This window comes from Hetaerina americana, unplaced genomic scaffold, assembly GCF_022747635.1.
Source record: "Hetaerina americana unplaced genomic scaffold, ioHetAmer1.1.p SCAF_61, whole genome shotgun sequence".
NCBI classification, from domain to species: domain Eukaryota; kingdom Metazoa; phylum Arthropoda; class Insecta; order Odonata; family Calopterygidae; genus Hetaerina; species Hetaerina americana.
In genome coordinates, this window is record NW_027287217.1 from 944,092 (window position 1) to 969,176 (window position 25,085).

At 34.0% G+C, this 25,085-nt stretch overlaps 2 protein-coding genes across 3 annotated transcripts; both read left to right on the top strand.

Moving 5' to 3' along the window:
• Positions 1-704: 704 nt before the first annotated feature.
• Tmem18 (transmembrane protein 18) lies at positions 705-1,976 on the top strand. Of its 2 annotated transcripts, none has more exons than XM_071594446.1 (5): positions 705-801; positions 978-1,095; positions 1,172-1,226; positions 1,371-1,464; positions 1,604-1,976. In XM_071594446.1, exons 1-5 carry the CDS (start codon positions 739-741, stop codon positions 1,748-1,750), a joined length of 477 nt encoding a protein of 158 aa, XP_071450547.1. In that variant the 5' UTR covers positions 705-738; the 3' UTR covers positions 1,751-1,976. The 2 variants fall into 2 exon arrangements, with proteins under 2 accessions (XP_071450547.1, XP_071450548.1); XM_071594447.1 differs by having other exon boundaries at positions 727-801; positions 982-1,095.
• A 622-nt stretch (positions 1,977-2,598) lies between these two features.
• On the top strand, positions 2,599-24,415 carry mRNA-cap (mRNA capping enzyme). Its single transcript, XM_071594445.1, has 11 exons — positions 2,599-3,024; positions 3,641-3,833; positions 8,314-8,473; positions 11,309-11,431; positions 13,328-13,597; positions 15,132-15,267; positions 17,296-17,418; positions 17,513-17,698; positions 19,243-19,343; positions 21,292-21,482; positions 22,881-24,415. The coding sequence occupies exons 1-11, from the start codon at positions 2,830-2,832 to the stop codon at positions 23,003-23,005; spliced, it is 1,803 nt and encodes a 600-aa protein (XP_071450546.1). The 5' UTR covers positions 2,599-2,829; the 3' UTR covers positions 23,006-24,415.
• Positions 24,416-25,085: the final 670 nt, after the last annotated feature.

Below are 25,085 nucleotides of genomic sequence, written 5' to 3' on the forward strand. Positions count from 1 at the left end.
GTATAGTAGTTTATTCCCTTGTGATGCCTGCGGTTTCCTTCGAAGTTCTCTAAATTAAAAAATAAATTCTGAAGCTTGGATTTTGGACGGGATCTTTCAAAGTTATTGCCTGCGTTAATCCAATCAAACTTTAAAAAAATTTAAATTACAGAAAATCAACTTTCAGCTTTTGATACAGTTTCTAAATTGTTATTTGGCGTGTTAAGTTGTACCTACATCATTTTTCATTAATTAAATATGGATGAATTTCACGTAACCATAATTTATATTTGACACAGTACAATAACTAATCGCCATTAATTAGTGGTAATTAGTGGCGATTAGTAATGGTACTTAGTGGAAAGTTCTTATGGACAATGAAAAATACCTTGAAAATATAAATATTTGAGTATTTAAATACTATTTAAATGCCATGAGTCATTTTATTATCATACATAATTGGTATTGTGTAATTCGCGTGATACTTTTACCTAAATATGTATATTATTTACAAAACCTCTTCGTGTAACTTACAACGAAATCATATTCTGAATGACTTAGTATACTTTTAAGTGAAAAATAAAATTTTAGTCTTCTATAATACTAATTTCTGAACACTTCTATAAGTTTTTCCGTCCCTTTCTAATGTTTTCAATTCAAAACACCCGCTATTGCACGGTTGAAGTCACGTGGTTTTCATGATCTTCTAACAGTCATAATTTTAGCCGTACGGAGCGTGTGAATCGATGCAAAACAAATATGGAAGACCATTTTATAATAAGCGGTAATGAAATTGACGGAATATGGGCATTTCTATTAAGTGTTAGTATCAATTATTATTGCTACAGTTTTTCGAAATGAGCAATAGTTCGTGTGATTAATTTCAAAGTCGTGTCGCGTATCTCTGCATGAGTAAAGTTGTCTGTGAGTTACTGGGTCAACGCATTACGGTAAAATCCAGTGAAAGTTATTATGTAAATTTCTTATTTTTATTTCAGATAGAATGGTGGGATCCCTGGTTAATGGGATTGATTGGATTTCATATCGTGATTACACTTATGACACTCATGACTAGAGACTATGGAAACTTTCAAGTTGTCCTCTTTTTTATATTGTGTAAGTTATTATGTTTAAGCTTTGATTGCCGTTATTCAAATTGAGACAATTTTCCTAAGCCTTTAATTTTTTTCAGTGCTGCTGGTGTATTTCTCAGAAAGTATTAACGAAATAGCAGCGAGGAACTGGAGGTAGGATCATAAGTTTAACTAAGAAATAAGAATTAGCCTACGTTGCTGTGATGTCATTGTGTTATAGATATTTTGCTTTAATGGTTCTCTCTGAGATGTTAATATTAATAATTGAAAATGATAATTTTCTTTTGTCCAAACCAGCCTTTTCTCCCGGCAGCAGTACTTTGATAGTAAGGGAATGTTTATTTCCCTTGTGTTCTCTGTTCCCATTTTGCTGAATTGCATGATAATGGTGGTAAGTACACCTCTAAATGTAATTACTCTGTTTGTGGTTGCACGGTTATCTATCAGATATTTAGTTTCTATACTTGAAGCTATGTTATTTTGTGCAATTGATTTTAATGGAGATATTGTACTTTTTTCCATTATTGTAGGCAAATTGGCTGTGGCAGTCTAGTCAGCTTATGATGAGAGTGAAGCAAGTCCAGCTAAGACACCAAATAGAAAATAATAATAAGTTAAATAAACAGTCAAAGGTGTCGAGGAGTGCACCACAAAAATCACGTCAGAAAACTGAGTAATACTACCCTTTGTAAACTTTGACCGCACCGCTTTTTAACTTGTGATTTTTTTGTTGTGCCATATGGATTGGTAATCACGTCCCGCATTTATTATAGTCATAAGCTGTCAAGTGCATCTTATAATGATTTTGGTGACCGGTAACATTGATGCTAATTAATGGGACCCAATATTTATATGTCAGTGCCTGTTTTATTGATTTGTTGAAATAAACTGCCTTTTGCCAACGTCTCTCCTTATTATTTAAGTAGTTGTGAATTTTGTGTTAAATGGATAGATTTGCGTTCGGATGTTCCAAGTTACTCGCATTTTACAGCCACATCACTTAACAGGATTAGATGGAATCCAGGTCGGATTGATGTCTATAGGTGTTCGAAGAAAAGTGAAGCTAACTTCCCTTTTTCCGATGCCATCTTTTATATTTTCTCATGGTCAATTCGCAGTTAAATTTATTAATGCCAAGGTAGGAAAAATAATTAATACTTTTTAAATCCTAGCAGTCATATTGCTGACGTAAGACACCAAATGACTTTCATAAATGTTGCGTAAAAATAAAGAGAGCAATTCCTCTATAGTAGTGATAATTAAAACGATAAACAAAACCTTTCTGTTAAGGATTCTTTAAATTCATTTCAAACTTCATGGCGGGACTAGTAAGCATAGTTTCAGAACGCGGCTCTCATACAGTCGCATGAAAATCATGATTTATAAAAAGGGCACGCAAATTATAAGGGAAGACAGTTCTATTTGTCAAAATTCAAATTTGCGCTTTCATTACCTGACAGCGCATTGTGAATCTCCGACTACATATCCCACAATGCAACTCTTAAATAACAATGGACAACCGAAATTGAATGTCGTTTCGTGTGGAGGTGAATTCTACTGTTGACGTACAATTTTGAACTACTAGAAACTATAAAAACGTTAACTATGGTTATTTTTACTTTCTTCGAAATCTTAGTAATTACGTGAATGTTTACTCATCCTAGTTCCCGTTTGGGCGAAGAGGTGTTTAGCATAAGTGGTTGAATAAATATGTAAATTTTCATATGAATCCTAGTGTGTTGGGATTATAGTAAATATGAGCTCTGACTCTAAGAATGGGCCTGGACCCATCCCCCCTCGTTGGCTACACTGTCCTAGAAAAGCATCACAACTCATCGGGGAAAAATTTCTTCCTTTCAAGACACCATTGAGCAAGAAATATGATGATCAAGTGCCAGAAGAGTTCCGCTTTCCTCCGAAAATGCTATTTAATTCAATGAAAAGTTATAAGGTAAAAACGCTTGTTAATGGCTGTTGGAATCTCTTGTTTTAATATTCCAATCGAGGTGATACCTTACAAATTCAGTACCTCGTAAATACATGGCCTCGGTACTTAACCAGCAAGTCTAGGTTTGAACTGTGACGAAATATTGTTCGGACGTCATTTTCGAGTTTATGTTTCATATAAAAAATTATATATTTTTTGTCAAAAAAATGTTTACGCCGCATTTTTCTTGAAAGTTAGTATTCCATCAGTTGTAATTCAAACCGTGTTTCTTCATATTTTGCTCATTAGTTTCAATTCATGTTTAAATGTCGTTTTCACGTAATTTATTGAACCAAATAGTGATGACTGTATCCGGGCAGTAAATAATTCACACTTCGACAGCTCTTCAAAAATTTTCTGACACTGACATATGGCACCAACGGCCGTATACTCCTCGGATGAAATTGCATTGAATATGCTGCAGTATACTGCTCAAATGAAATTATAATTAAATAAAATGATCCTCTCCGCATTTTATTAGCAATTTCTGTCAAAGAACCACGCCATACGATATTGTGGTTGGATGTTTGGATTTTGAACCTACAACACTTTATTGGAGTAATTTGTCATTTGTATGCAGGTGAAAATTGGATTATGGATTGACCTAACTTTTACGTCACGCTTCTATGATAAGCAAGAAGTTGAGGAAGAAGGTTGCCGTTATGTGAAACTTCAGTGCAGAGGACACAAGGAAACTCCCTCAGAGGATCAAACCAAAGCTTTTATTTTAGTTTGTCAACAGTTCATAAGTCAGCATCCTCTTGAAGTGATTGGTGAGTTACCTATTAATGACTAAATACTGTAATAAAATGTAATCCAGTTGGGGTCAATTGAGATCCAAGACAAGTCATTTGATCTTCGTTTCAAACCATATAATTGTTGTGTTTTGTTGGTTAAGCAATATCAGTCCCAGCAGTAGGTCTCACCCGCTGTTCATTAATAAAAAATATATTTCAATACTTTAAATGTGGGTGCTAACAGATTTAGTTTATGAAACATTGTTGGTCATTTGTTTTCTTTGTTATAGAATATGTCCCAATTTTTGGAAAAAAGCCATTCGTTTATCAGACTGAGTGAGCTTTAGCACTATTCCTAATAAATGCATATGCAAGATGGTTTTGTTGGCAGTGTATTGATTGTACTAGTTTCCAAGTAGCCCAGGACTTCTGATTTGTAATAATTATGTTGAACACATTTTCAAATTGATGTAAGAGTAAAATGTTGGTGCACTGATTAAAGAATGGTAGTGGGCATTCATCCCAAACATGATATATATATATATATATATATATATATATATATATATATATATATATATATATATATATATATATATATTGAATTTATATTTGAATATATATATATATTGAAATTGAAAGCAGACATTTTTCCCTGCCATTCACATGTAAACTGTCATTGACATCACTTTATGTTTGGCTATTAACCTTGGGTCATTGCTAATCCGGACATTTGCACAGTGGAATTCTGTGAGCATTATGTAAGAATAGGAAATATAAGTCTTCCATTCTCGTTTTCAGTGATATTTGTAATACTTATAAATACTCCTCAGCTCATGAATTTCATACTACTGAAACCTTTTTACTGGGGTACTTAACTTTCTTCACAAGATACAAACTGGCTCTGCCGGAAAAGTTGCAATGTATGTGAATAATCAAGAGCCTGTCACTGACTTCTTTGATATAATTAGTAGTTATTTAAATAGATACAGATAAATTTAAAATCTTTTGAATTCCAATAATAAAAGTTAGAAGACCTGTCTCAGGGAAATAATTTTGAATGTCTTCCTATAGGTTTGATGGAATGAATACATTCTCCAACCACTGCTATAGTCTTCAAACAATTGTATCATGGATTTAAACTTTTAATATTTTTCAAATTCATTCAAAGTTGAACATTTGAAATTCATGGTTTTCGTGCAAAAATGAAATTCTTGTATAAATCCCTTCTTGTTTTGGAAATGGCCTTTTTTTAGGAAGAAGTGAATTTTGTTTGATATCATAACTATTCCTATTCAAATGTCATGATGATATTGGAAAATTTGAATAAATGGTATAAAATGTGGATCTATTTCAGCCCATTATGATTATTTGTTGATACTATGAGTAGAGATTTTGCCAAATCTTCATTGTGAGATGTGTTAATGGAAATATTCATTAAGAAATCATTATTATTTGACTCCGCTCTTTTGAATGTAATAGCCATTATATTTGTTTAGGGTTAATCTTTTAAGGGTGTCAGTCATTATCCAGCTTTTAAGGTGATATTCCCAGAACTGTAATTCATTACCAGTATGAATGATACTTGAGAACTGTAATAAATTACGAGTTATTGGGTGTTTGATGGCTACTAAATAATTGGTGCAAAGAATTCTGCACTCAATTGACTCCAAGAATTTTTCCCATGAATAAAAATTCAAATTTCCTTTAATTATATGCATTGTATTTTGTCCTTTTTTTTATTAACCTCTTTGTGTACATTTTTGTGAGTTTTTATGCCTTCCCCTCTATAAATATTTGGTTATGTATATTATCCTTTCACCCAGTTATGGAAGTATGAAATTGTGAAGATTTTAGATTTTATTTAGTAAAAACCAGGGGCACTGAATAAATAAAGACTCCATTGCTCATTATCCTCCCTACTCTCAGGTGGTGACAACCAGTAGTTCAGAGAATGTTTAAAACTGCAAAATTTAGGGTAAAATCAATGAAATTGTGAAATTTCACCATAATTTAAGGAATTTTATGGAAAGGTACTAATCAGCCTCCAAAAATGACAATAAAGAACCTCTTTTTAACTAGTCGTTTGATATGTGATGTTTGCTTCATATAGTCAGTGTGTTTATTCTCTTTGAAGACCTTGACCATTTTATTATAATAATATATTTATTTGTCCAGCAGACATAGTTTACAGTATTGAGAATACTTGATGGTAGTATATGACACATCAATGGGGTGTATATCAGGTCATTCCCATGTAGAAATACAAAAACAGTTATGACAGGAAATTAATATACGCTTAAGTTTTACATAAGTCTTCATGAACACTATGATAACACTCATCAACCAGATATGCAAATAAAATCTTCTTGAGTAGTGAAATTTTTGTCACATTTTTTAAATGCTTAGGCAGATTGTAAAACACTTTTGTGCTGGTTGATGCTGGTCCTTAAGCTACCATGGACAGGATTGATGTTGTATATCTTCTCATCTTCTAGTATTGTGGCAGTGATAACTGTAATTCATTTGAAGTATTTCTTGTTTTTCTTAGCATAAGTCACTGCAAGATAGATATAAACACAAGGTAGAGTTATTATTCTCAGATATTTAAAAAGAATTCCACAATGTGCACGAAAAGGTTGTTTACATATGTGTATTTTTTCTAAACTAAATTTAATTGATTTAATGGGGACAATGTTCCCCAGTTTACAATCCTTTAAGAATTTGCAGAGTAGAATGCGCCATAATTTAACATTTTTAGGACATCTAAACTTGCAGTGTGTTTCAAAACTGATATCTGGGGTAATAAACTGTAGTGATTTTCTTACATACCTGGGAGATCTGTTCATCCCACTTAAGATGTTGGTCGACATGTGACCCCCTAAAAATTTTTAATTTTCTGCCACCATGATATACCAACACATCTTACTCTAAAATTCAAATTATTAGGTACACCCTTCCATGGAGAAAAACATCATTTGTGTTTACCTGTATTAAGAACCATGCCATTGCTTTTACACCCATCATAAATTGCCTTTATCCCCATTTAACCAGAATCCAGTAAGTTATTCAACAAATTCAGGAATTCATGATGCTCACATTCACAACATGCATGACACATTTATTAAAGTTAACCATTGAATGTATGGGTAGCCATTAATAAATATTCATAATTGATCTTTTCACTTGGTATGTCAAAGAATATGCTAACACTGTTGAGGATAGTCATTGGCACTGTTATTCTCTCATGACCGCCACATGTATGTCATTGAGTTGAGATATACTACCAATTATTCACAAGAAATCAAACTGAATGCTATTACTATTTCTAAAAATTCTCCCAAAGTATATGCATATCACTCAGCTTTCTAATTCCAGCTGCAAGTGTCCCATACTTATTGCTCTTCAAATGTTATAGAGTTTGTGAAAATTGATAACTTAAGCTGGTCGGCTGAAAATAGTTTCATAATGATTGGAATCAGGAAAGAATTGCTTGCATTGTAATTTCTAAGGATGTGATAATGAAGGGAAATGAAAAAAAAACAATGTAAATCAGGAAAATCTCAGTATTTTATGGTTTCTCTTACCATCATGTTTATAGCATAACATTGTTTTTTCCAAAATATCACCATGCTTCATGTGTTTTATCTGTTAATCTACCATAATTCGTGTATTCATACTTTTTTGTTTCATTGAATATATGTGCTACTGATGTTTAATTTCTTTCATCGTGAGACTTATTTGACTTAGCCAACCCAAAAAGAGAAGTGCATGAAAGGAATGTATGTATGTGATTCATTTGAAAGTGCCTGAGAAGCGAAAAAGCCTTAATGCCTTACTGTTGTAGCAGCCACTATATGCTCCCTTATTTTATTATATTTTTGTTGGTTAATTAATTATGTAACGTATACATGTGTGTATTCAATAATTTTTTACCACATTTGGTGTTATCATGTTGTATCACTGTCAGGATAATGGGATCATTCATTCATACATGAAATCACAACTTTGTTCTTAAATTCAGTGGATGGTGGCAAAATACTTTTGATGTAGAACATTTATTCTAAAGTCATCTGTTTACATGTAAAATTTAATTTCCAAAAGGTCACTACCCAATCGGGGGTTTAATATGTCAATATCAAAGATGTATGCCTATGTGGATGGACAAGATTGATGATAGGGCCATCACAAAGCCATTGTGATTCAGTTAAAGGTGATGGCGCTGTAATGAGCGTCAGTATGCCTTGCCCCTTAATGGACAAATCACGTTGATGTAACTGAGAAACTAAGTGGGGGGGGTTGAAAAACAAAAACATGTTTTTGAGCCATTAAAATATGTTTCCGAAAGAAGATAGTGAATTAGCCCATTATCATAAAGCCTGCATCTAGCTAATTTAACCATAAGTCATTGGCTCCTATTTTCAAATGTTGCAGACTATGAATTGAAAGTCTGTAATTGTGTAAATGATACATCGTATGAATCGCATGCTATATTTGTGTTACTCTCTCCCCTTAGGCATTCACTGCACTCATGGATTCAACAGAACTGGGTTCCTCATTGTTTCATACCTCGTGGAGAATATGGATTGGAGCGTTGAAGCTGCCATAAACGAATTTGCCCGAATAAGACCCCCTGGGATTTACAAAGCAGATTATCTAAATGAGCTCTGTAGAAGGTGGGTTATTAATATTGTTGTTTTGTGGCGTATGTTCTATGTCAAGTGTTAATTTAATTTTTGATTCTGTAATTTTTCAAAGAAATGACCTTTGCCAACTTCCATTTTAGCTGATTTTGATAACAGAATCCTCTTATCATCTTTTGAAAATATATTTTAGTCATTTTTTCTGGTTCCTGCTTTAATTTCATGCTGTGGCTTTGCTGTCCTCAGTGAAAACAGGTTAATGGCCTTGCTTGTTCTTGCACACAGGTTCAAAACTTGCCTTTCTTGAGTTTTCTCTCTCCATGTGGGGTATTTGTAATGTTTGTGTTACCTTGTCACTGTTAGTGTGTTCAAAAATAACAAAACTCATGCATAGTCCCAATTTGCCTAGGTTTTCTATTATTTGTGGTTTATATTTATCTATTCACATATGCACCTACATAGATGGAAGTTTTTTTCATTGTGGTAACAGTATGCAAGTTCACCTATGTCAAAAATTGTGAGCATTCAAATTACTACCTATGGTTGGACAAAAGATTTATATTTAATTAATGGAAAAAAGAAATATTTTGATGATGAAAGCTTAGTTTTTAATTTATTTGCATTAAATACAGGGTGCGGCAACATAACTTCCTTTTTTCTAGCACAAAACACTTGCAAAAAAGGAAGTTATGTTGCCACGCCCTGTATAGGCTAACTATAGGAATATGTCTTTTGAAATGTATGGGCCCTTTTTCATTAACATTCCATGAACTTTTTCTATTCCTGGTGACTTTTTGTTACTATGGCTGTGTAAGCCTAATTATTCCACAGGTTCATGTAAATTCATGTGCTTTTCTTTTTTATTACTTTTAATGGTGTCAAAAAACAATCTGAAGAAGATTTGTTCTTCTATTTCATCCTCCTGGTTGTCATCCATGATTAGGTTGTTTAGTAACTTCTTCACCATTTCTGCTTTGATTGTTAACTTCACCATTACAGCTTAGTTTGGAGACTAGTGCTGGCTCGATTTTCAGCTTTTTGTGCAATTTTAATGCCTGTTGAAACTACTGTGTGCAATTGTACAGTAAGAGGCAGTAAAATATCTTCTTGTTAGCGTAATTTATATTCAAGCATAACCATTCTGTTACTGTCTGAATTTTCAATTATCCAACTTGGTTTATTTTACCTGAGCTAAGCAAGACTATAGATTCTTTCTTAGCTGAGGTAAAATGCACTGGCAGTCCCTGATATTTGTCATTAAACTTTTCGTCATTTCACAAAAGCGCCAGATAAAATATTGCACACATAATCCATTATTCCATCATCTTGAGCTGCTTATTCGACACATCTGTGCATTTTTGCAAATAAAATTAAGAGCAAGGTGTTATTTTACAAGCATCGTGAATCAGTGGTCATCAACTAGTAATCGGTGGATCACTAGGAAAATTATGGTGGGCCTTGAAGAACATTTATGTTGGCAACAAAAAATAAGAGAAATAAAAATAACTTATCTCCGTAATAATTTTGTGATTAATATATATTATTTAAGAAACTTGTTGGAATTAAATAAGTGAAATTACTATGTTTTATTAATCAGATGTTTAACTTAAATGATAATTTTTTTAAGTGGATGTTTGCGGTGTTTAAAAAAATATTCCTTATAGTGGTCTGTGATGTCCAGAATAAGCCTTCGTGGCTAAGGCATTTCAGCTACTGAACTGAAATAAGCCAAAAGTTTGTTTTACCTTTTATGACTCCAGGTGTTATAATGAAAGATAAAACCAAAATATAAATGAAGTTAATTGTGATTCTACGAAATCAAATTGAAGTTGTCCATAGTTTAAAAGAATGGAGTATTCATGTTTGAGTGCACGTCCTAAGCAATTCATATCAAACTGGATGATGCTTTGACAGGAAGGCAAATATTATTATTTATTTAATGATGATGCACTTCTATGTAATTTAAATTTAATTCATAATTATGGTCCATTGTGTTCATGACTTACAATGAAATAAATTAAAACTTTGGTTTAAAACTATAAACTTCTTTCTTATTTGAAACTGGAGAATATGCTGCCAAGAAAATGGAATATGTGCTCAGTAATAGATATGAGGTGTGTCCGAAAACTATCTGACCTGCGTTCATATCTCCGCATTGGTGCTATTCTTCATCATCCGGGCCATGGCATCCTTCGAAGTAGTCCCAATTTGATTGAACCACTCGCTCCCAGCCGTGCTTCCACATTTGAACGTAGTCCTCGAAAGCGGATTTTGGAATGGCACTCAGTGCGTACGTTGCATTACTATATGTCATCGAACCGCTTTCCTTTTAGTGCCATTTTCAATTTTGGGAACATCCATAAGTCACACTATGTTGGTACTGTACAGTCTTGTGTTTTGCCAAAAATTGCTGCACAGGGTTCGATGAATGCACTGGCATGTTATCGTGGTGAAGAAGCCAGAGATGCAGTCGTTTTCTTCTCAAGGCATCACACAATCTTTTCAGAACTTCATTGTTTGTTGATAGCCTGACATCTTTGAGCAAATTTGTTGTGCACAACACCCTCATAATAAAAAATATAATAATAATAAAAAAATGCATGTCAGATACTGCTACAGATAAAGACACACCTTTAATATACCTCTTCAATTTTAATGCTTTCATAATTTAACGGGAAATAGAAATTCATTTGTCATAGTTTCTTACTGTTTTGCACTCAAATCAAACAAATAGGATCCCTGGTTCTTACATATATTAGACTAGTTGAGTAGTGAATACATCCAGGATTGAATAGGAGATTACAACTTTCATGTGATCGAAAATTTCTACTTTCTCTAATTCAGCTTCATTTTCTCCCTTCCCTGCAGGTATGATGACCTAAATTTTGCCCCACTTCCGCCAGAGCTGCCAATGTGGCATAAAGAATTTGACGACGGTGCAGTGGATGATGATGGGAATGCCCTGGACGTCCAAAGTGATAGTAATAACAGGTAAACTATAGAGTCCTAGGAAGCAATTGAATGTTTCTGATGAAAGTTGAAAACTACTCTTTTCAATTTCTTTTCTCCATGAAATGGGTATTCATTAGACATATTTTTCTTACTCACTTATTGTAGCTTTGACTTCTGTAAATGAAAATTATTGTGAAACTTTGCTTTGATCTTGCCTAATTTGGGGTATTGTGTCATTTACTCCGTGTGCTCGAATACTATGATCGCCTAATTTTTTTCTCGGAACTGTAAGTAGATAGAAAGACTTGAGGTTGAGCTTAAAATTGAGTGGGGACTGAATACATGACTAAGATGGCTCCATCTTACAGTCCGCAGGGCTCATGTAGCTTCTGCTGGAGTGAGAAGCATTTTCAACATTTAAAAATGGCTAATACAGTGTACAAGAGCAGCATGTAATTTATTCTTTTCACTTATGTCGTTGAAAACTCTCTTAAATGCATCATCAAAAAAGGTATGCATATGGTGAAGGTATTTTGGATGTGGAAGACTTGTGTTCTTTTGTGCAACAGTTCATAGTAGACCAAGCATCTTAAAACAAACCCAAGAAAGAAGCATTAGCCATGGACTGTCAGCAATATTCCACTTATAACTTGAACATACCTTGTGAAGCATAGCAGTCTCCAACTAAAAGCGTAGGAATTAGCATAGCCATTGTATTTCAAATTAAAGTTTTAGTGTTTTTTTTTAATCCTAATTACCTAATTAATGCTTCTCATATAGTTTACCATGCAAAAAGATGACACCTTTGTTTTTCTTTTAATGTTTCAATGCTTTTGGTGTGTACATGCAAGTATGTATTTTCTGATGGTTAAATTATACCCTTAAATCATGAGATTTAAATAAATATTTTATAATTTACTTAAAATTTCAATCATAGGAATTATGATTGAAATTTTAAGTAAATTATAGATATGAGAACATAGATATGATAAATTTTAATTAAATTAGAGATAATGGCGAAATGTTGCCGAAATCATTTCATAACCATGTGGAAGTCTACCATATCAACAAACAATTGTGCCTAACCATGCATGTATATTTGATCATGGTATTTATGCTGGCTATTGTCTTCCAAACGCACCTTGCAAGTTTTCTTTTTAAGCCATTTTATCATTTGTTAGCAGTTTAGGCAGATGTTAATTTATTAACCAGTTAGTTGTCATAAGTGATAATTATTTGTTTATTAAGACAAAATTGCAGAAAGAATTTTCCACCTTTGTCTGTCATTTTTGTCGCAAGGAATAAACCAGTCATTCCCGTTATCATATGATTGAGTTCAATAATGACATGAAAAATATTCCTCAATGATGTATTTTTTTTAACACCAACTAATCAGGTTTGTTGTTAACTAGAGGATATTACATTTTACATATCTTATTCTGGACTGCAGCTGTGATGTAGTGGAAGAGCGTGAGTGCATTGGATGTGTTTTGGACCAAGACAGGCTAAGTAGCTGGGATCTCATAGAAGAATTGCATTAGGAAAGGAGGAGGGAATTGATGACAGGGATTTTGAGCAATGAATTCATGAAATGACTTGTTAAAAATTTGGAGCGTAGTTTTGTACGGCGAGGAAACATGGCGGTGGTAATCATTGTATGTCTAACCTACCTACCATGTGTTAAAGTACCTATAATAATAATAGTAATTGTTGTACAAAGTTATATTTTGTTCAGCGGTCAATATCCATTCACAATGTATCATTGAATCTTATAGTTGCTTACATGTCTTTACTGATTCTTTTTGTAGTTGGCTCAGTGATACTCATCATTAATGAAACTCTGCAAATGCTTTAGTTTTGCATTCACAATCGGGGTTGTATTTTCCACATTTATTAGGAATCATTTTCTGATTTTGCTTGTCCCATTGACTTCAGCAATGACCGCGGTGGTGGTAAGAGACGGCGCAAGGGAAATATAAGGAAGAGACCTGCAATTTTCATGGAAGGAGTGAACAGGGGGATATCGGTGGTTTATGCTGCAGAAAAGCTGAGTGCGATCCAAAAGAAAGTCCAGGCTCTGACCAACTTCTGCGGTGAAGCTGGAGATGGGTTCCCTGGGTGCCAACCTGTCTCCATGGACAATAATAATTTAAGTCTCCTGCAAAAGATGCCGTACAAGGTGTCTTGGAAGGCTGATGGGACAAGGTGAGCTGTTATTTGCGGTCATTATCTACTTGTAAATACAGTGAAATTTCAAATTTGCATAATATATCCGTGATTGTACGCACATTAATTTTTTATGGTCTGGATTGATGTGTAAATCATTACAGTGGATATTTCAAATATATATTTTTGAGCCCAACATTCGCTTCAGATATTACTTCAAGGTGGTCACTCATTTGGAAGTCGTTCAGTTTCTTCAAAAATTTAGAAAAAGGAAATTTGAAATAATTTGAGATAATGATAGACAAATTGGGAATACCTGATCAGCTTAGTGTTCATTTTTGGTGGTGAGACCAATTCATCTCTGGTATTGACTAACGAAAGTGCAGATCCTGGCGGAAACCAAAGCTGAAATGAAATCTCAATGTAATGATTGCTCACAATCCGTTAAAAAATCTCTTGCTATATCAAACTCTTGTTTTCCTTGATGGAAATTTTACCAAATCTTTTATTAGCTAATTTATATGACTTTCTGGATATTATAATTATCAGTCTGGGTCTTTTATAAGGGTTAGGATCACTACTAGAAAACTATTGATAATGATTTTTTATTCATTTTTATTGAATAGAATGATTGCTGTATCATGCATTGTCTTATTGTAACAATATAAATTTTTGCAGTTTGATCTTGGTGACTGGACCATGATCATATCATGGTAGATGGTACATTTTGTTTATAATTTTATTTATGATGTGAAATTTCATACTAAACATCTACAGTTGCTAACATGACTGAATCATATTAGGAAGTAATTTCATCAAACTGAGATACATTGAAACCTGAATTGAACGTGTTTCAAGTAATCAGGTAAGCAAAGAACATACTATATCAATGAAAGATAATCAGCAAAGTATATTTTGATCCAAAGGATGATGACAACAATTTATTTAGGCCGTAAGAAAATGACAAAATGTTGCCAAAATTATTTCAAAACCATGTGGAAGTCTACCATATTGACAAACAAATGTGACTAACCAAATTTCAAAAACTGATAATCTTCTCCAAGAAAACCACGTTCTTCTTCTCATAACATTCCTGTAACTTAGGGGTCACACAGCCAGAGACCAAAGTACAGGCAATGTAATGTAGGCATGTAAAGGAGAAAGGTAGGGGAGGGAGGAGTGAAACCTTTGCAATCCAGATACTAATGCATGGCCCTCATTTTCTCCTGCTTGGGAGAAAATAAGCACAGCATTCCGTTTGCTCTGCGCAGTGGAAGTGTTGTACCTTTGGCACTGATTTGTGAAGCAATATTTTTGCATATGGAACCTTGCACAATGAAAATAATTCATTCCAGAATCTTTCAGAAGTGTAATTTGCAAAATTATCACCAGTAATATAATTTGTTTTCATGAATACTAGTCATCGTTGATGATTTGTTGAGACTTAATGTGATATGCTGTTTTAGGTGATGTGCATATTAAGTTTCATTGATGTTGTGTGTAAGTTTTATAATTAATCAAGTACAGTGCTAAATTTTCTTTTTAATGTTCAGGATAATTTTCTCTTGAACAGATACATGATGCTGATTAGTGGAGAGAACCAAGTGTACTTTGTCGATCGAGATAATAATGTGTTCCAAGTTGAAGGTTTGCGCTTCCCACATCGCAAGGATCCAAATCGGCACTTGAGCGCCACACTATTGGATGGGGTAAGTGGGACTGAAATGCCACACTCCTTGAAATTCCTTTTTATTTGAAGCTGTAAAAATATATCAACTTATTTTCAGAAAAAGTATGGGATGGAATTGCATTCTTCTCTATATGTTTAGCTGTTTACCTACCAAAAGAATTGATGAGTAATTTCGTGAAATTTTATAACTATATATTTTTATTTTTGAGCAAAAAGCATGCATGTTTTAAATACAGTCATTAGTATGTACAAATAAGTAGAACTAGGCATACAAGTGTATGCTGCCCTATATGAAAACTGTGGGAGCTGTCATGATCACTCCTGGCTTGTCATGCATTCATTTGTGCTTGGGAAGCACTTTTTCATTTGTAAAGGAAAATGTAATTATATATCCCACCCGGGGATAAATGAAAGCTTAATCTTGTATATAACGCGTGCATTGTTCTTAAGCTGTGATAAAAAGTGAAATAATATATTTCGCAGTGCTGCATAGTTGCCGGGAATACATTTGTGAGTTTTAAAGATAAATTATTTATGAATGTGAAAGAAAAGTTTCAAATGCCTTTCATTTTACCTGTTTAGAATCCCTCGCAAAGTAATTGACCACTTTTGGTATCAAATCTTTTGTATAAAAACTAGTATTAATATTAAACAAATCAAACCAACAAAAAAAAACTGAAAGTACATCAGTAACCTCAAGGATTAATGTGAGAATTAATACAGTAAACTTCTATGAGAGCAAATTAAAGATGGCTTGTCAGTCCTTTTGTTGAGTTAGATCTTGTGCTTGAAAAGAGGAGACGGCCAAGGAAAATGGAGTGAATGGACAAAACTTCAACCAAATTATATTTTGGTGTTAGAAAATTAACCCTTTCTATGACCCATTGCATTACGAGGATGATCCCATAAGTACCCGGCCTGACCTAGAGATGGCAGTATGGAGAAAATTGGTCAATGTTATGTTATACAATACTTTTATTTGAAAGGCCTCAGCCCAACTAACATGAAAGCTGAAATGGATTCTGTTCTAGTTAAGTCTGCTCCTTCGTTTACAACAGTAAAATATTGGGTAGCAGGGTTAAATCGAGGCTGTACGAGATATCAAGACAAGCATTGCATTGATCGATCAAATGATGTGACGACACCAGAAACGGTGAAGAAAATCCACAAAGTGATACTGGATGATCGTCGACTGAAAGTGCGTGAGCTAGTAGACATAGTAGGCATTTCAAAAAGTGCAGTACTTTGTATGTTAACTGAAAATTTGGACATGAGAAAGCCCTCGAGCAAAACCAGTGTCGTGAAGATGTTTCAATTGAGTGTTTAGCAAAGTTCCACTGTGACAAAGCAGAATTTTCGTGCCGTTTCATAACTATGGTTGAAAAATGGGTCCATTACTTCACACCCGAGACCAAAGAACTATTAAAACAATGGATTCATAAGGGAGAACCGGCTCCAAAGAAAGCGAAGGCAAGGTCATGGCGTCAGTTATGTGGGATGCATGTGGGATAATTTTCATTGACTATCTTGAGCAAGGAAAAATTATCAACGGCGAGTATTATGCATACTCATTGCAACGTTTGAGCGAAGAAATCAAGCAAAAGCGGCTGCATTTGGCTAAGAAGAAAGTGTTGTTTCATCAAGACAATGCACCAGCTCACAAATCCATTATTGCAATAGCCAAAATTCATGAATTAAAGATTGAATTCCTACCTCATGCACCCTATTCGCCAGATTTAGCCCCCTCGGATTATTTTCTGTTTGCAAACTTAAAAAAATGGCTCAGTGGTCAAAGATTTTCCTACGGTGAAGAAGCAATGTCGGCAGTTAATGGCTGTTTTGAGGAGCAAGACAGTTCTTATTATACAAAAGGACATCGAACTTATTGAACATCGCTGGGAAAAGTGCATAGAGCTGAAAGGAGATTATGTTGAAAAATGAATGCGTACATTTTATTCCCAAATTTTTGTGTTTTCTTTGTTGGGTCGGGTACTTCTGGGATTACCCTCATACGTCACTCAATTATATTTCTTTGTGCACTTTACAGGAGATGGTCATTGATAAGGTCAATGGCCAAGACATCCCCCGGTACTTGGTGTATGATATCATACATTATGAAGGTCAAGATGTTGGAAAGTCACCATTTACCCTGAGATTGACTTGCATCGAGGTGAGATATTGTTCTCAATAAATATTTGAAACTCCTTTTTAACTCTGGTGTCCTGATCAAGTGTGTATATAAAAATGAATTGTTGTTTCTTCAGTGGGAAATAATTGGCCCACGTCGTGAATGTATGAAGACTGGTCTGATTGACCGAGACAGTGAACCTTTTAGTGTCAGGCTGAAGGAGTTTTGGGACGTAACTCAGGCGGGAAGCTTGCTCTCTGATAAGTTTGCTGAGCAGTTGTCTCATGAGCCAGACGGACTCATCTTCCAGCCTGCCAAAGAGGTAAGACTTCGGTTCAATACAGCAAATCGTAATTCGTGGGTTTACAAATGAGTGACCACCCAGATAACTTTGGCACTTTGTTTAAACGTGGCATGTTTTCATACTTTCATCTCTTCATTTCTCACATTCTCTTCAGTTGTATCAGTTTAAATTTGGCCTTATATTCATGGATATATACGACTGATGTTACAATCTTATGATGAGTATAATTTGGATGGAAAATCTTTTTTGGCCTACGTTTGAGCCGTGGGGTTTCCTGCCTATTTTCTCTAATTATTTAGAATTTACATTTTTGTTGAAGCATGTGAGTTAACTCCAGAAGTGGACTTTCAGTTGATAAATACAGGTAAATAAGTACAGATAACTACAATAAATTCAGTTGATACCTGTACTTATGGAGCAAACAGTATTGGCATGTGCCATTATGAAAATGAATAGATGTAACTCACGGCATTTGATATTCCAAGAATAAGTTTTGTGAATTGAATTGTAATTGTACCTTTAATTATTAATTGGATGTCAATTTTTTTTCACCAATGAGCTCTGTGTATTGAACCCTAATGGTGGTTACATTCCTTGAAATGTTTATGGGTTAAAAAATCATGCTATTAGAAAATGAAATCAAATGGGGATCACCAATTTTCCTTCTTGAATCTTAAACTCATTGTTTTAATTCCCCATACATTTTATAGGCAGCTGTTCTAGTAAACTTGACTTTCTGTGGGTGAATTATCCATTTGATCCAATTTCACATTTTCCTACTCTTGTCTAAATTGAAGCAGGAGATCCTAAATGTATTTTTCAACTTGCAATCTATGTAAATGGAAATATCATAGCAATATGATTAAGTAGTTTGTCATAGTATGAAAAAATTTGGTTCTAAAGATGACCTAATTCACCCTGGAAAGTAATACTTGCCTGGGTATTTTTTTATAAGCTACTGTAAGTAATTTAATATTCACATAACTATATTATATTTGCCTAGATGGAGATGATAATCACATGTCACAATAAATTGCAAATCCTTTCACTGATTTTCTGACTGGTCCATTTCTGATACTTAATAAGAATAATTTAGCTTGATAATGATTACACACTATGCATTTGGAATCAAAAGAAAGAAAAATCTTTTACTTTTTGCATGCACTTCCATTATTTGTAACCAACTTGCATTATTTCTGTATAACTTCATAATTTGAGTATCTCTTGGTACTCTATTCAGTATTTTGCAGCTTCATTTCTCAAGTTATTCACAGAGTCAACATTTTTATTGCATAGCAAAAATACATGCAGATTGTTTATGTTAATAATACTTTTCAGAATTTATTTGTGATTAAAAACAGAAATTATGGGGACCAAGGCCTCTGCCTTGCAATTTTTGTGCAGTACATCTCTCTCATCAACAAACTTATTTACTATAACACAGTTTAAGCATTTAAAAATTGTTCTCTGTGAATCATGTGTATTGCACATTTGTTTGATAAGTAAGCAGGGATTCCATGTAAGTAAATTAGCAGATACATGACTTAATTTCATTATTTCAGCCATATATACCAGGAAGGTGCATGGAAGTTCTTAAGTGGAAACCAGCCAGTCACAATTCCGTTGATTTCTTACTCAAAATCGTGATGGAGGAAGGTGAAGGGTATGTTGCATTTAATTTTTCAGTAGGATTTTGTTTTTAACTCTGTTTACTTTGACTTGAAGTGATGCATTTTTATTTGTGAAGTTTTTTAAACTATGCTCATTCCTAGCGTATGCATTGAAACCTCGCTTAATGAGCACTTGCACAGCAAGTAATTTGCATAATGAGTAAAAATATTGATGCCTCACAACGAGCAACTTTTCTCATAACGAGTGACAAGAAGAGGGGATTTCCTGGATTCATTGCACGCCTGCTACTTCAGTTTGTGTTTAGCACTCATTCAGCTAACATTTTAGCATTGCTAACGATCACACCTTTTTCCAAACTTTTGTTCAAGCATATTATAAGTGATTTTTTGTGCAAAGGATAATAATATTTTGTGCGTAGTTTTAAAGTTGACCACAAAGAAAAAATCCATGAGAAGAAAGCCATCAGAGAATAAAAATAAAAATAACAGTAGAAATGATAAGTGAAATCATTGAAAATCGGAAACAAGGTGCGAGCATGGCTGATCTAGTATGCACATCAACAATCAGTGGACATCAATGTTTGGCCATTTCTTCAAAATCACGGACAAGATTAAGGAAATAGGTACTTCAAATAGAATGACAAAAGTACGTAAGCAATTTACACATTCTCAATGATGTTGAAACCTTGCTTCACATGTGCATGATTAAAAAGCAATGGCAATGAGACACCATTAATGAGAATATAATTTGTGAGAAGGAGAAAGTGTATTTTGCTGACCTTGTTCTTAAGATGTCAGGGTCATCAACGGCCAAGCAAGTATTTAAGGGGGGCCATGTGTGGTTCGAGATGGTTCGAGACGAGAACTATCATCCACAGCATTGTGAGGTGAGGTGAAGCAGGAAACTCTGAGCCCAATGCTGGAGAGAACTTCATTGATGACTTCAAAAAAACTCCTATTTACTGAGGGTTACCTGCCACAATTGTTTTTGATTGTGATGAGACGGTTCTCTTCAGGAAGAAGATGCCATAGCGAACCTATATTTGTGCACATAACAGTAGAAGAGATGCATTGCCCAACCACAAGGCAATGAAAGGCTGTCTTATTTTCCACAAATGCGAGTGGCGATTTGAAAATCAAACCCATGCTTATTTACCGTTCAGAGACTCCACGAACCTTCAAGAAATGTTAGGTCCAAAACAGTGGGCTAAATGTGATGTGGGGAAACTTTTGCATTGTACCATGCGTACTATGCATGACCCTAACAGGGCAGTGGCGACGCTCGCCATAAATTTATGTGATGATCATTCTGAGTCATATTTTAACCAAATTTTGAAGTGTCAGTTAAAAAAAAATACTCTGGACAACTTTATAGTAAAAAAGGTATGAGGTAGTACATATGATAAATAATTAACAATTTTTTCGATTCATTTTTGCTTTTACAAATCGAGTTCATATTCCCAGTTGCTTCATTCTGCGATTGAAGGAAAGGTGAACATGATTCACGATCCTTAACAATATAGTCATAATTTTCTTGGAATAAACCTTGCTCATAATTAATTTTTTTCAGTTTGGAACCAATTATTGTATTTTACATTAACTTATTTTCAAAGAGATGTTTTGCTTAACAAGAAAGATTGCAGAATGGATTATACTCATATTATGAGATTCTGCTGTGTTCTGTTCCCTTAATGGCAATCTCTTACATTTTAAATGGAATCAACCTAATCCCTTGTCACTCAGTGTTGTTTGGTGGCTATTGACTCTAGTTACATACTAATGCTTGGTACATCTGTTTAAAATTTGGGAGTGAATCCTTGGTATTCTGCATTCTGCCAAAAGAATTAAAATATGAGGTTTCTGCTCTTGTTCAGCAGCTAATTAAATCTTATCTGTGATTCTTAGGTGTGATCCAAAAACCTTAGGAGACCCCATAATATTGGTGAAAAAATTCTAAGCTCATTTTTTTTCATTTGTCAGCATCGTGCCACGCAAGATTGGACAACTTTTTGTTGGTGGATACAGCCAGCCATTTGCTCTCATGAAGGTTTCCAAGGCAATCAAGGAATTGAATGGCAAGATAATTGAGTGTAAATTTCAAGATAAGCAGTGGGTATTTATGAGGGAGCGAACTGACAAATCATTTCCAAACAGCTTGAGGACTGCCCAAGGTAAGGATTTTTCTTATAAGGAAATCATATTGATGGCTTATTTCTGTTTATTAGAAAATGATACCAAGCTAATAGTTATGTCCATTTGGAGGATGGTAAAATTTTTTAAGCTCTGGTTACTTTATTGCTCAAGCATGTGTCAAACAGATTGTCAGACTTCTCCGAAGCATTGCTATACTTAGCCACAATATCGTAAACAGTTGATCTGGGACACCGGAAGAATCGAACTATTTCGAAATATAATGCCCAGTGCGAGCCCTTTCAATAATAGCGGTTCTTCGATTGCACTCCGCACTTGTACCTAACAACTTGGCCATTTTTGAGGTTATGACTGTTTACTAGATGCCTTTAGCTTTCAAGGACGCCAATCGCGACCCCATAGTGGAACTGCAATATGGCGGAAAATGCAGATTTAAATTTGGCTGGATTTAAGCAATGTACCCTGTACTTAAGGGAGTTTTGTTTTGCAAAATATTGGAGGCAATATACCCCTGATAATGAATAGATGAATCAATATTTAAATGCCTAATCACACTATTTTTTGGGGTATGATCAAATATAAATATTTTCAAAACACAGTACCAGAAAATTATTGTTGAGGAAACAAAATAAAATGTCATTGTGGATATATTTCAATATATCAGTAGTAAAAAGCATGCAAAGTGTTCCACTTTTGATAGCTCATTGCCTCATATTATGCAATATTTTTAATGAAGGACACAAATAAAAAGATTTTAGATGTGGAAAAGTTCTGATAAATGCATAGTGTGCTCTCTCTTGCCTGGGCAATAGGATTTCTCCTCTTGCCTCTTGAAGGCAATAGGATTTCTGTGAAGCCAATGGAATTTTATAAATACATTTTTTCTGGTCAGACTGCTTATGTCATTTCATTGTTATTAAATTGACTAGTAGGAATATTTACAAAATACCACAGCTATATAATTAACTTAAATATGATTGGTGCTGAAAAATGAATCTTTCGTTTAATGTATCGTAATATTCTAAATGAAAAGTGGAGGGTGCAAATATTTTAGGCAATATTGAAAAATGATTATGCTTGATGATACATAAACCACAGAATTTATTCAAAATTTTGTACATAATTAGAATCCACTAGGAATGTTTGAATATTGTGCTCTAATTTTTTTACAACCAAAATGAGAAAGTAACTGCAAGACTCCAGTACGGTAGGTCAAATGGTAAATGGTGGACAAAATTGATACTTGAAGTAATACAGAGAGTTGTGCCATTGTTATATTAATAAATGTATTTTGGTTATTGAAATTCCATCATGCTTTGGAATGTATTGAAATATATGTTTTTGTTGAGATCACTTGTTGATCTGCGTAGTTATTTGTCCTCAGACTAATCCCTTATTCATTTCATTCCTCTCTGCAGCCGTGTGGAATAGTATTCTTGACCCTGTGACCTCCGAGCGCTTGCTCGAATTCATTCACCGGCACCGTTGGCGGCACAAAGACCCTGACCTGATGCCCCCACCCTCAAAGGTCCCGCGAAGGTGAATTGGTCAGACCATAATTTGACTCCTCATTTGGTGGTCACCTCTATTATGTTGTTTGTCTACTCAAATCATGAGCAAAAGTCATGTCTAAGGTGAAGTGAGTAGTTTTGAACATTTTGGTCTCCTTAAGGTAGGTTGTGACACACATATACACATTGGTAGAGCAAACATTGATATCATGAATGCAAGGACGCCAAAGTTCTCTCCTCTCCGCATTGTATTATCAAGTCCAATTCTTTTGTGATTGGATGCAGCGAAGTCTTATCAGTGTATTGTAATGGTGAAAACATTGTCAAGGGAATGTTTACGGATGAAATCTATGTTTTTTGTATTAATGTAATCTTTGCAACAAGTTTGATTTGTTTTGGAAATGAAAAAAAAGCGTATTTTTTATTTTGACTTGGTTAATTGTAATTTGAAAAGGACATGGATTGTAGCTATCGTAATTAAAACCTCAATTTGTTCAACTTTGAGTGTCTTAGGTTTTCTTTAGGCAATTCTACTTGGTCTTATTTGTGAAATGTTAATATTACCATATCCCAATTCCTGTACAACGAAGCAAGACAGTGTTTTTTTCTTTGCTTTTTTTCCATTCACTTGTATGCCTGCCTATATTCTGAGGCTTGTTCTTAGTGCTGCCGTTAGGACTTATTCACATTATTATTAATGGGATTTCATCTTATTTTAAGCATTTTGCTTTTATTTAGGTATATTAATGGAGGTAAGTGACTGGACGTATTAAATTCTCAGTCTCGTTCGATGTGAGAGAGTGTATGAGACCCCTTGCAAAAGTTAAGGAAGTTACACGAAATGTAGTGATCCTTATTGAAGTGTCATATAATTGCTTGCTGTCACTGGTACTTTACTGTGAAAGGTATTTATTGTTGTGGGTTGTGTATCAAGAATTCATTTTAAAAATAAATTGATGTGGAGATTGACTGTAGCCTTTATTTTAAACAATTGTTTAAATTTTATTTTCATGGTAATTTACGTATTTGTTAATTTTAAAATTAAAACTCGATTTTTATTCATGAGCATTAACTTGATTCTCGAAATAATATAATTTTTTTGCAGTTCTCCAAATGTGTGAATAAAATGAAAACCTGAATCTCAGAATCAAGATATAATGTTTTTTCCCCCACTTCAATGGCAAGCTGATTTTTTATCCTATTTTTCCCAGGTCTCGTTTATAACCAAGTTTTTCTGATTATGTTATGTATATTAGTTCAACGAAATGTTTTTCTAGTAAATTATTTATTAAGGTCTATTTTAATCGAATGTTAAATTATCATCAGACTAATTGTCTTCCATCACAGTAAACTGAACTGCACCATGCATTATGTTCTTGTTTTTCATGTTGGTGTGATTTTTTTTATGAAATAAAATACAATTCTTGCTGTTGATTAACCTATATTTTGTGTCATTTCATTTTAATATCTGTGAAATAACGTTTGAAAGAAATATCACATAATATCAAATAAATAATATATAATTATAAAAATAAAGCAGAAGAATATGAGAAATTGTACTGGCATTTTCAGAGTTGGGCCTTCTTCATTACCAAATAGGATAAGAGATCAAAGTTGGATTCTCCTCCTCCACAGATCATGTGCGTAGTTATGAGTCATGTGTGATTGACTTGATAAAATGTAATTACTAGTATAAAAATGTTACTTGCATAAAAAATGTTTTCAAGAGAATTATGTTATATGCTTAATTTAATTTTTTGGATATGACTTGATTGTTTCATTAAGGATGAATTTACAATCTTTCTGTGGGTCACTCAGTCACATTTTCCTATCACATGGATGTCACAAATGTTGCTTATTGGGATCAGAATCAACTTTCACGCTCATAGAGCCACAGTGTGGCAAAGCTCGTTGAGCCAAGTGCCACCAATAGAAAATGTGTGGAGGATACAAAGTTATTGTTTCAAACTATGGGTTAAAATTTTGTTTATTGCTGTTCTTACAATGACCAAGGAGTTTGATGAATACCGAATCAATGTTTGTACCAATCTCAGAAATTCCATGTTTACCAATTTACAAAGAGGCAGTCATAATTTTTATTCAGTGCTTCAA